Source organism: Portunus trituberculatus, chromosome 26 (genome assembly GCF_017591435.1).
Source record: "Portunus trituberculatus isolate SZX2019 chromosome 26, ASM1759143v1, whole genome shotgun sequence".
NCBI classification, from domain to species: Eukaryota; Metazoa; Arthropoda; class Malacostraca; order Decapoda; family Portunidae; genus Portunus; species Portunus trituberculatus.
In genome coordinates this window covers 5,443,137-5,455,564 of record NC_059280.1, presented here as the reverse complement: position 1 = coordinate 5,455,564, position 12,428 = coordinate 5,443,137, and the positions used below count along the sequence as shown (strand labels likewise).

The following is a 12,428-nucleotide window of genomic DNA, read 5'->3' as shown; positions in this document are numbered from 1 at the left end:
ACACCCTTGAAAAACCCAATAACTTCACTAGAGCGTGTTAAACTGTCACTTGAACCATGAAAACACCCTTGAAAACCCCAACAACTTCACTAGAGCATGTTAAACTGTCACTTGAACCATGAAGACATCCTTGAAAATCCCAATAACTTCCACTAGAGCGTGTTAAACTGTCACTTGAACCATAAGAACACCTTTGAAAACCCCAATAACTTCACTAGAGCATGTTAAACTGTCACTGGAACCATGAAAACACTTGAAAACCCCAATAACTTCACTAGAGCATGTTAAACTGTCACTTGAACCATGAAGACATCCTTGAAAATCCCAATAACTTACACTAGAGCGTGTTAAACTGTCACTTGAACAATGAAAACATCCTTGAAAATCCCAATAACTTCCACAAGAGTGTTAAACTGTCACTGGCACCATAAAAACACCCTTGAAAACCTCAATAACTTTCACCAAAACCTGTCCAATGATGCATAAGGCTCCAGAATGTTTAAAAATTGTACAGTTAACCTCATTTTTACTCAGCCAATTGCCTCTTCATAACACCGAATAGCTTGTAAGTTCCCTGGGATTAGGTACAACAGACAGATGAAGGTCCATCTCTCTCTCTCTCTCTCTCTCTCTCTCTCTCTCTCTCTCTCTCTCTCTCTCTCTCTCTCTCTCTCTCTCTCTCTCTCTCTCTCTCTCTCTCTCTCTCTCTGTAATGCAAGAGTCAACCAGTACTCTCAGTCATTCACCCCCTTTCTCTGGCACACTCTGGAACTCCCTGCCTGCTTGTGTATTTCCATCTTCCTGTATCCTGAATTAATTTAAGAGGGATATTTTGAGCCCCCCCCCCTTTTTCTAACTCTCTCAGACCTGCTCGGGGAACTGGCATCAAAGTGGAGGTTTTTTTGTTCTTGTTGTTTTTGAGTAATGATGCAGGCAAGAGGTGTGCATACATCAGCTGAAGGATAGGATAGGCAAACACACACACACACACACACACAGTTTTTAAATTGATCAACGGAATGGACCTAGTGGATAATGAGAAACTGATCCTGAGAGAAGAATATGACATCCAAAGCACAAGATCGCATAGTAAAAAGCTGAGAAAAGGAAGATGTCTGAGAGATGTTAAAAAATATAGTTTCCCGCAAAGATGTATTGAGACGTGGAACAGTTTAAAGAAAGAAGTAGTGTCTGCAACGAGTGTGCATAGTTTTAAAGTAAGATTGGATAAGTGTAGATATGGAGACGGGGCCACACGAGCATAAAGCCCAGGCCCCGTAAAACTACAACTAGGTAAATACAACTAGGTAAATATACACACACACACACACACACACACACACACACACACACACACACACACACACACACACACACACACACACACACACACCCAGTATATGTTTTTGTTCCTATAATCAGTAAGACAATATCATGATACATACTTTTATTGAGAGAGAGAGAGAGAGAGAGAGAGAGAGAGAGAGAGAGAGAGAGAGAAATATAAATTAAATTATTGTTTTGATAATTGTTCTCATCTGTTTCATGGTTTGTTTTTTGTTCATGTGGTGAAGTGAAGTGATGGGACAACACTTATAAGGCTTCTCTCTCTCTCTCTCTCTCTCTCTCTCTCTCTCTCTCTCTCTCTCTCTCTCTCTCTCTATATTTGAATACCATATAGTTCTAACTACATTCAGCAAATTCCAATCACACACACACACACACACACACACACACACACACACACACACACACACACACACACACACACACACAAAGAATGGAGTTATTTTGGCATGATTTTTCCCTTAGTAAGCCTTGCCACTCAGTACACATGCCTTCATAGAGAGAGAGAGAGAGAGAGAGAGAGAGAGAGAGAGAGAGAGAGAGAGGAAGGTATCTCTTTGTATCTTCCTCATCTCCTTCAGTGACAGGCTGTAGTGAAAGGTGTTGGCTGTTTAGAAGTGATAAGTCAGTTGTAGTAGTGGTGTTGGAGGGTTTTCAAGGGTGTTTTGGTGGGTGTATTGGTGCACTGTGACAAGCCAGGGACTGATATGGTGAAGTGAATGTCCAGGAAGTCAAATCATTGTTATAAACTGCCGGGGTGATTCAAGACGCTAAGATGATCAACAGTAAGTAATGCCTGGAATGTTGTGTTTGTTTGTCTTTTTAATGTAAGAGGACAAATCTGGATAAGAGCAGCAAAAATGATAGACTAAAAAAGGCCCACTGAGATGCTAGTCTTTGAGCGGGTTTGAGAGTTAGCCAAAAAGAATGGGATAAATGTCTTGAAATTTCTCTTTCTTTAAATGAGTTCAGGTTTTAGGGAATATGGAAATACAGAAGCAGGCAGGGAGTTCCAGAGTGTGCCAGAGAAAGGGAGGAATGATTGAGAGTACTGGTTGACTCTTGTATAATGTGAAAAGGTGGACAGAAAGGTGTTGAAATCTCCCTCTTTGAATTAGTTCAGCTTATATGGAAGGTGGAAACGCTGAAGCAGGCAGGGAGTTCCCGAGTGTGCCAGAGAAAGGGGTGAATGATTGAGAGTACTGGTTGACTCTTGCATAATGTAAAAAGGTGGAGAGAAAGGGATACATGTCTTGAAACCTCTCTCTTAAATCAGGTCAGCTTATAGGAAGGTGGAAAGACAGAAGCAGGCAGGGAGTTCCAGAGTGTGCCAGAGGAAGATTGTGATGGGAAATGGTAGCATATATGTGACATTATGCAAGGATGCCTCTCTTTATCATAGTGTCTGTCTTTGTGTCATAATGGTCTCTCTCTCTCTCTCTCTCTCTCTCTCTCTCTCTCTCTCTCTCTCTCTCTCTCTCTCTCTCTCTCTCTCTCTCTCTCTCTCTCTCTATATATATATATATATATATATATATATATATATATATATATATATATATATATATATATATATATATATATATATAGGCAAAAGTTGGGTGGGATTAGGTTAGGTTAGGTTAGGTTGGGTAAGGTAAGGTAAGGTAAGGTAAGGTAGGGTAAGGTAAGGTAAGGTAAGGTAAGGTAGGGTAAGGTAAGGTAAAGATGGAGGAGGAGGAATATTGTGTCTAAATTGTCCAGAGGAGTGTAAGGTTAGGTGGAGGTGGAAGAGAAGGTACAGTGGAACCATGTGTGCTTTGGGGTCCGAGGGGTCTCCAAGCGCATGGGTTTGAATCCTGTCCACGGTCCGAGTGTAGGTTGGGCTTCCTCACTCGGGGCAATGGTTTCCTAGCGGGTGGGCTTTGAGATAGGAGGTGCCCCAAAAAGTATCCCCTTTAGCCCTTAAATTCCCATGAAAAACCCACATGGTATAAATGAAAAGAATAAATAAATAAAAATAAACCACAGGAGTGTAAGGCCAGGTTACTTTGAGGAGGAGAAGTAATTTTTGCATGTGAATTAATGTATTTTCTGTATTTTCAGAGGAAGTGTGTGAGGATGCAGGCGGCGGCGATGGAGGTGGTGGTGAGGATAGAGGTGGAGGTGGAGACGGAAGAGGAGGAGGAGGAGGTGGAGGAGGAGGAGTACCATTAGCAGAGGGAGGAGAGGAGGAGCAGATGAATGGAGACACACAGGAGGTTTCGTCCACCACCGCGATTGATAGTGATGTAGAAGAGGGTGAGTGTTGTTGTTGTTGTTGTTGTTGTTCATTTTTTATTGTGGTCTATAGTGCCTGTAGGTAACTTGCAAGAGTATTGGAATCACTGTTAATCCCTTCAGTACCATGACGCATTTTCATATTAATTCTACTTACTATCTGGTGATTTTATGCACTTCAGAAACTCATGTGGGGGATTAAAATAGTGACAACTGCTGCTATTAATCTTCTGACTTTCATAGACTCTTCCTAATGTCAATAAAATGGTCTAATCATACCTTCAGAAACTTGCGTGGGGGATTAAGATAGTGACGACTGCTGCTATTAATCTTAGACTCTTCCTAATGTCAATAAAATGGTCTAATTGTACACAAATCTAAAGATAAAATTGTGTTCCAGTACTGAAGGGATTAAGTTTCCACCCATTACTGGGGCAGGCAATTTATTTATAGTGGTGGGCATATTAGGGCCCATATCACCACCCAAGGGCATCTTTGGTGTAACGATGTAGAACCTGAGTATCATGGTGACATGTAGGTAACTTTAAACCACTCGACAAATGGCAAAGCTTCAAGGCCGTACTTAGTGTGAATTGAACCTATGCATGGACATCTGCCTGATCCTACACTCACAACTTTACCTACTATGCCTCCCTTATCTGGTTTAACTTCTTACCTGTGTGTCAAAATAATTTTTTGTAATAGTGTTGTCAAGCATTTTTTAGTTGTATAATGGTGATATGCTAGTTGTGATGGTAAAGGTAATCACAAGGCAAGTGTTTAGGGAACTTACATGTTTGAGGCTAGACAAGGCAGACTTTGGTGGTGGTTTGCACTCATATTGTATCCTTTTTAATTGTTTTGAGTCTGAATCTCATCTTTAACCCGTTCTGTGTCGTGAAGTGTTTCCAGATTCACTCACTCAAAAAGGAGATGGAAAAGTGAATTAGACACCAATTTATTTCTGACTGAAGTAATAATCCTTGTATTTACTCCTTTGTATTCACTCACTATCTGAGGAAAATAAATCAACTTGGTCATTTTTTAATCTTTTGAGTGCCATGATGCATTTCCCTATTCTTTCTGGTGACTATTTGGTGATTTTATACAGCTTTAGAAACTTATGTGGGAGTTTTCAATAGTGAAGACGGTGGCCATTAATCTTCTGACCTCTGCTAATGTCAATAAAATCATCTAATTGTACACAAATCTCTAGGTAAAAATGAGTCTTGCATCACATCCACACCATATCCTTCACTCTTGCCACGTCATCAATGTCTTGCATCCACATTTCAGTTCACTTCCATCATATCTACTTTTTCTACACTTGTCTGACACCCACCAACATTTTTTTTTCCTCTTTTTATAATCATTTCATTGCTATTAGTTCATCTTTCCTGAATTTGTAGCATCTCTTGTGACATTTCTTGTTGTCCTGGCTAGACTATTAATAAAACTTATCCTTTCTCATCCTTTTTAGAACTTTTCGTCCTTTGTAAGCCCCTCAACCCTTTGCAGTACTGGAACTAGTTTTTACATAGAGTTGTATTGACATTAGGAAGGGTCTATGGACGTCTTGAGATTAATGGCCAGAGTCTTCACTATGTCAATCCCTACGTGAGTTTCTGAAGCTGTACAGAATCACCAAATGACAAACAGAATGAATATGAAATTATGTCATGGCAGTGAGGGTGTTAAACTGATACATCCACTCCTACTAATTCCTTCCCTCTTCTTTTCTTTCCCCTATTTACTTACAGAGACCTGGTGCATCCTCCTCTTCTTACCTGTCTTCCATGTCTTTTCTTCTTTCCTCTATCTATTTACAGAGAACTTGTGCCTTCCCTTGTCTAACCCTTCCTTTCTTCCCTCTATTTGTCAACATAAAACTGGTGCATGTCTTCTGATCACTCTTCCCTCTTCTCTTCTGTGCTCTATATACTTACAGATAACTGGTCCATTTCCTCTTCTAACTCTTCTTTCTTCTTTCCTCTATTTGTGGAGAGGACCTGTGCATTCTCTCTTCTCACCCTCCCCTCTTTTCTCTTTCTCTTCTCTCCTGTTTGTTTATATAGAACTGGTGTATTCCCTTTTCTGAACCCTCTTCCCTCTTCTCTTCTCTTGTTGTTCCTCAAGTAATGGTGACAGATTTCAAGGGTTGTGTTTAGTGTTGACTGCAGGGAAGGGTTAAACCAGTGCATGCTTTTATTTTTCTTCAGTTCACCTTGAAATCATGACTTTGGGGCCATTCAGCCATTCTCATTCCATTAAACTCTCTTCCTTCACATAGGTTAGATTAGGTTAACCTGTAATATTAAGTTATGTTGAAAACCACTTAACATTTGTAGGGAGGCAGTGGTGTAGTGGATAAGATGGTCAGCATGGGATCGGGCAGACGTCCATGCATAGGTTCGAATCCTATCACACACCACTTTGAACAAGTATTTGTGGATTAGTTTAAAGTTACCTACATGTCACCATGATACCCAGGTTCTAGGTGGTTACACTAAAGATGTGCTTGGGTGGTGATATGGGCCCTAAAATGGATTCCACTATAAATGAAATTGCCTGTGCCACTAATGGGTGGAAGCTGAACAGCACTTCCCACATATGCTCTAAAAGTGTGTCTACAGGTGCTATAGGCCACAAAAAAAAGTGAGATTAGGTTAAGTTTAGTTCCAAGCCCCACAGCAGAGTTCAAGTTCCATTAGGTTAGCACAGCTGCAACACAGAGGGCTGATCTGAGTGGCTTTGTGTCTCACCCCTTGGCGATCCCACAGATGATGCGCGCTCTGAGGCAACCTTCCAGTTCCACGTTAAGGACTTCAGCAAGCTCAAGGACACTCTCCTCTCGCCGCCCTGCTCAGTCCGCAGTCTGCCCTGGAAGATCATGGTGATGCCGCGAACCAGCTCTGCACAGGACCGTTCTCAGAAGTGCCTTGGCTTCTTCCTGCAGTGCAACGGCCAGTCACAGTCAACCTCTTGGTCCTGTAATGCCGTGGCCGACCTCAGGCTGCTGTCTGTCAAGGAGGGACAGGAGCCCTTCACCAGGAGTAAGTGTTCTACTCTTATGTGTGTCAGCTAAGGGAAGAAATATTGGCATGTTTCGCTACCTGTATTCTGAAATGCTTTGCTCTCACCGTCACCACTTTCCAAAGGCTCTAGTTGAAGATACTTGTGTTTTTCAAGTATTTTTATGGCTTTGGTTATAGATTGGCAAGATTTCTAGTTGATTAAAAAGGAGAAACTGTCTTGAAATCTCGGCTAGTTGTCTCTGTGGCTTTGCAAAGTTGTTGTAGCAAGAGGGGAAGGTGTTTCTAAATTTGAGTGTAAATATGGTGGCCGTATGTGTGTTAGATAAAGAAAGGGAAGGCTGGAGGAAGAAATACGGTCATGTTTGACTTGGAGTAAGTGTGGTGGTGTTGTGTGTTGGCTAATGTGATGTGTTTGACCAGGAGTAAGGATTGCATTCTCAAACCCTCTACTATTTCAAAAACCTTTATTTAAATTTTCACAAGTTTTTAAAGTTGTATTTAATGTTGTAGATGCAGAGTGACCACATTTCTACATGATTAATTAGAGAAACACTCTTGAAACACCTTGCTAATCATCTCTGTGGTCTTGGAAAATAGTTGTGGTGAGAGAGCAAAGTGTTTCTGCCTATGGGCGTAAGAGTGATGGCCTTGTAGTGTTGGCTAAGGAAAGGGAAGGTTAGAGGAAGAAGTGTTGTGATGTGCTTGACCAAAAGTAAGAGTGATGGTCTTGTGTGTGTTGGCTAAGGAAAGGGAAGGTTAGAGGGAGAAGTGTTGTGATGTGCTTGACCAAAAGTAAGAGTGATGGCCTTGTGTGTGTTGCAAAAAAGTCAGGTGGAACATAGAGCACCTTGAATAGGTATGCAACACGACACACACAAGGCGACAGTCAGTTGTGATGTAGTTTAGCTCCGCCCACACCCTCCCCTGCTTGCCTGGGAATTTTTGGCACCTATTAACTGCACTATGTACTGCACCTGTGTAAAGACCTTGGAGAAACATACTTGTTGCTGGAAAACTTCTAGAAAATGTTGCCACAGCTTTGGTTAACTTCTTATTTTTGTGGGATGAGCCATTTTTACTCCCCAAAATTATAAACGTCCCATGAAACAGAAGTATGGATCTCTTTTATTGCACTCAATTTTGTGAGGTGAGCCAATTTTACTGCCCCCAAAACAGTAAACGTCCCATTAAACTGAAGTCAGGATCTTTACTCTTATACAGTGTCTGTTGTGTACTCTAACAAACCCAGCATCTCTCCACATCAATTTTCCAAAAGTTAGAGAGTTGCAACAGCTGCCTGGACCTTGGAACTTCATTTTTGTCCACTGTCCCCTCCTGTGCTTTCAGAAATCCAGCATCTGACACATAAATCTCCCAAATATTAGAGAGTTAAACAGCTGCCTGGGCCCTGAACTTAAATTTTTGTACGTTGTTCTTTCCTGTACTTTCACAAATCCAGCATCTCGCCATATCAATTTCCCAAAAGTTAGAGAATCAAACAGCTGCATTGACTCTAAACCCTCAATTTTGTACACTGTCCTCTCCTATGCTTTCATGAATCCAGCATCTCTCTACCCAATTTTCCCAAGAGTTAGAGAGTCAAACAGCTGCATGGACCCTGGAACCTCATTTTTGCACAGTGTCCTCTCCTGTGCTTTCATAAATCCAGTATCTCTCTCTACCCAATTTTTCCGAGAGTTAGAGAGTTAAACAGCTGCGTGGACCATGAACCCTCATTTTTGTACACTGTCCTCTCGTGTGCTTTCAGAAATCCAGCATTTGTTCTTCAGCAAAGAGAACGACTGGGGATTTTCAAACTTCATGGCCTGGAATGATGTCCTGGACCCTGAGAAAGGCTACATAAAGGACGACAGCATCACTCTGGAGGTTTGTGTGTCTTGCTTGTGCTCTCTGTCCTTCCCTGTTCTTCCTGACTCCTGTTTTTCCCCTTCAAAATTCTCCCTAACTTGTTCTACCTGTTTTTTCCCTTTTCAGTGCTCCCTGTCTCCTGTTTTTTCCCTTCCCAATAATCCCCCGTCTCCTAACTGTTTTTCCCCTTCCCAATATTCTCTATCTTCTGTTTTTTTCTTTACCAATACTTCTGTCTCTTCCTATCTGTGTACTTCTGTCTCTTTTTACTTGTGTTTTTCCATTTCCAATACTCCTTGTCTCCTATTTGTGTTTTTCCATTCTCAATACTCCTTGTCTCTTTCTACTTGTGTTTTTTTTTCCATATCCAATACTCCCTGTCTCATTTGTTTTTCCATTTCCAGTACTCCTTGTCTTCTACTTATTTTTTCCATTTCCAATACTCCCTGTCTCCTGTTCAAAATACTCCCTGTGTTTCTTTTCCCTCCCAATACTCCATGACAGTTTTGGTCACACCTTGCTGGCTTTCATTGTAAAAATGTGCTTATTGTATAGATGCATGAAGTATGGGAGAGAAGAGAGACTTAAGATTGGGAACAGAGTATCTTTGTCTTCTGTTCCTTACCCTCAAACAGCTGTGGTTGTGTGTACTTGAAAAGACAAAGAACAGGTTTATAATGTCTTTTGTGAGTGGTTTGGGAAGACTTGTAGCAGTGAGTGGGGTGTGCTCTAGATAGTGTTTGAAGAGGCAAAAGATACAGAACAGAATAATTTTACTTTTTGACTAGAAAGAGTATTGTAACAGTGTCCTTAAGATCAGTAGATGACAATAGATATGTGGACAAAGTGGAGATAATTATGTAGAAAGCTTCTCAATCACTGCTATTTCCTCAATCAATCTAGAAATCTTGTTACTCCACTAGAACAATAAAAAAAAAAACAATATCTGTGTACTCTTATGGCCTCACTGCACAAGGCTTTCTTCTTCCTCTCACCCCCTATTATGTCCATCTTTCTGAAGCCGGAGCTAACCAGTACTCCCAATCATTCATCAAGAACTCCCTTCTTGCTTATGTATTTCCTATGACTTAACTCATTTAAGAGGGAAGTTTCAAGACAATTACCCCATTGCTTTGGCTAACTCAGCACTGTTTGGGGACTGGCATCTTAAGTGGGTCTTTTAGTTTACCAGTCCCCTTGCAAGTCTGAAAGCTTGTCAGTCAATTCCTTGCAGTCTTGCTGAAATGAATTGATAAGTGTCTTAAAACCTCCCTCTTAAATGAAGCCAAGTCATAGGAAGTTGGAAATACAGAAGCAGACAGGGAGTTCCAGAGGTGACAGTTTGTGCCACACACTGACCATGCCTCTGCCTCCTCCAGGTGTGGGTCGCAGCTGATGCTCCTCACGGTGTGTCTTGGGACAGCAAGCGTCACACAGGGTACGTGGGACTCAAAAACCAGGGTGCCACTTGCTACATGAACTCACTCCTTCAAGTGCTGTACTTCACCAATCAGCTCAGAATGGTAGGTGCTGCTGCTGCTGCTGCTGCTGCTATTGTGTGTATAAATGTTTGACCAAGTATTGATTTTTTTTTTTTTTTTTTTTTGCCAGGATATAAATAGAAATAATGGGTTTAAGCTATAGAAATTCATGTTTAGGAAAGAAATAGGGAGGAAGTGGTTCTCTAACGGAATGGTTGATGAATGGAAAGGACTCAGTAGTGATGTCATTAGTGGTGAGTCAATAGGGAGCTTTAAAAGATTAGACAAATTTATGGATGGGGATGATGGATGGAATTAAATAGCTATGCTCATACAGGGACTACCACATGTAGGGCCTTGCAGCCTCTTGCAGCTTCCCTCATTGTATTATGTTCTTATGGTCAGTGGGTGAATGTACATGTGACTAAGACAGTAGCAAGGAAGCACCAGGTGACCACTCCCTCCTTCAAGTGCTGTACTGAATCACTTAGCTCAGATTGATGGGTGGTGGTGGTGGTGGTGCAACTCTCCTTTACGTTAGGTTAGCTTAGGTCTTGGTGGTGGTAATGGTGGTGCAACTTTCCTTTAGGTTTGGTTAGCTTAGGTGTTGGTGGTGGTAATGGTGGTGCAACACTCCTGCATGGGTGTGCACAGATGGAGCACAACACAACCCCAGGACCAGGAGCAGTAACATATGCTGTACATTTAATGTTGCACTGGTTCAGAGCACATACAGAACAACACAATATCTCCCCAAAGTAACAGATTATTTTTTTTTATTTATTTTTTTTTTCCTTATTTATTTTTTTTACGGTAAGGCCTATAGCGCCTGTAGGCACACTTGAAGAGTGTATGGGAAGCGCTGTTCTGCTTCCGCCCATTAGTGGCGCAGGCAATTTTATATATAGTGGTACCCATATTAGGGCCCATATCACCACCCAAGCTCATCTTGGGTGTAACCACCTAGAACCTGAGTATCATGGTGATATGTAGGTAACTTTAAACCACTTGACAAATGGCAAAGTGTTTTAAGGCTCTATGTGGTGGGATTCGAACCTACGCGTGGACATCTGCCTGATCCCACGCTCACCACCTTATCCACTATGCCACTGCCTCCCTAGTGTGTGACTCCCAACCTGGTACACTGACCCCCACCCTCCCTCAATGCCTGGATGTACCCAAGGAGAGTCAAGTTGACCTCAACAATGAGTGAAGCCCCTGCCCCACACCTACCTCAGACCATATGTGTGGCACTAGGGGGTTTTCCCTCCCACACTTCTTCCTCTCTGATGAAAACAAACCATATGTCAGTCCATTTCTGCCATTTCACCAGAATTCAACAATCACAGTTCTACATGAACACATCTTAAGAATGCACAGAAATTTCTAAAGTACAATACCTGGTGAGAGGACGAATTCCAGCCTGGGTAGGACTGGAAAACAGTAGTGGAGCTTTGGCTGGCTTTGGTGGTTACAGTGGCAACATTCAGTTTAGCTCATCTTCTTAACTGGCCACCTAGCCATGGGCCACACAAGCTGTGCATGCAGAGTATGAATTGGTGAATCTGAGAGGGGTTCAAAATGCTTTATGTAGCATTCTCTACCATTTGGATCATTACAAGAGTTCCAGAGGTCACTACTGGTACTACTGCAGGGATGGGATAGCACTGGTAAGTGAATGTGTGTATATATATACCGCTACCACCACATAGGTTGGGTGAGTTAAGTCATGTATCAGCCTCATGATGCAGTAATGGTGTTGAAAAAAATTAGCAGCGGCCAAACTGTACTGGAACACTGCTTACTCCTTCCCACCATGCCACTGAGGTTTATCTTTTCTTTATGGTGGTATGTCTGTGTGTGGCAATAATGTACCTTACCATGAGACTGTACTGTGGAGTGTAGTTGCTCTGTGTGCTGCAAAAAAAAAAAAGAAATGTCAGCCCATGTGGTGTAAGTGATGGCTTTCACAGTGACGTCTGAAAGGGAGCTTCAATCAGATACTTCTGGAGCTACAACCCAAAAATCCAACAGACTGAAATTGATACAAGAATGTCAATCACTGCATTCCATAAATTGCTGTCAAAAATTGAACTGTACATTTGTAATAGCCATGAGCCATCAGAGCTGCTGCTGCGTGTGACCTCCCACTCTGAACTCTGGTGCATCACTGAGCAGACACAAGAAATCATTTGGCCCATCAACTTGCTTGTGAGGCAGCCTTGTGTTGAAAAGTAATTTTTTAACACATCTGCTTATATAATGATGCATGGTGTGTATGAACATTGACCGTGCATTGTGTCACAACCACCAACATTACCACCATAGTGGATCAGGTGGTGAGCTTGGGATCAGGCAGATGTCCACGTGTAGGTTCAAATTCCACCACGTGCCGCTTTGAACCTATGCCATTTGTAGAGTGGTTTAAAGTTAGCTA

General features: G+C 41.9%; 1 protein-coding gene across 1 annotated transcript in view; it reads left to right on the top strand.

Annotated features, from left to right (window-relative positions):
- The window catches only part of LOC123509329 (ubiquitin carboxyl-terminal hydrolase 7-like), an 84,789-nt gene that overhangs the window by 10,137 nt on the left and 62,224 nt on the right, over positions 1–12,428 (top strand). Inside the window, exons 3-6 of the mRNA XM_045263556.1 lie at positions 3,433–3,627; positions 6,387–6,659; positions 8,410–8,528; positions 9,890–10,033. Of these exons, the coding sequence (XP_045119491.1) occupies positions 3,433–3,627; positions 6,387–6,659; positions 8,410–8,528; positions 9,890–10,033 (731 nt within the window). The remainder of the gene's footprint in view (positions 1–3,432; positions 3,628–6,386; positions 6,660–8,409; positions 8,529–9,889; positions 10,034–12,428) is intronic.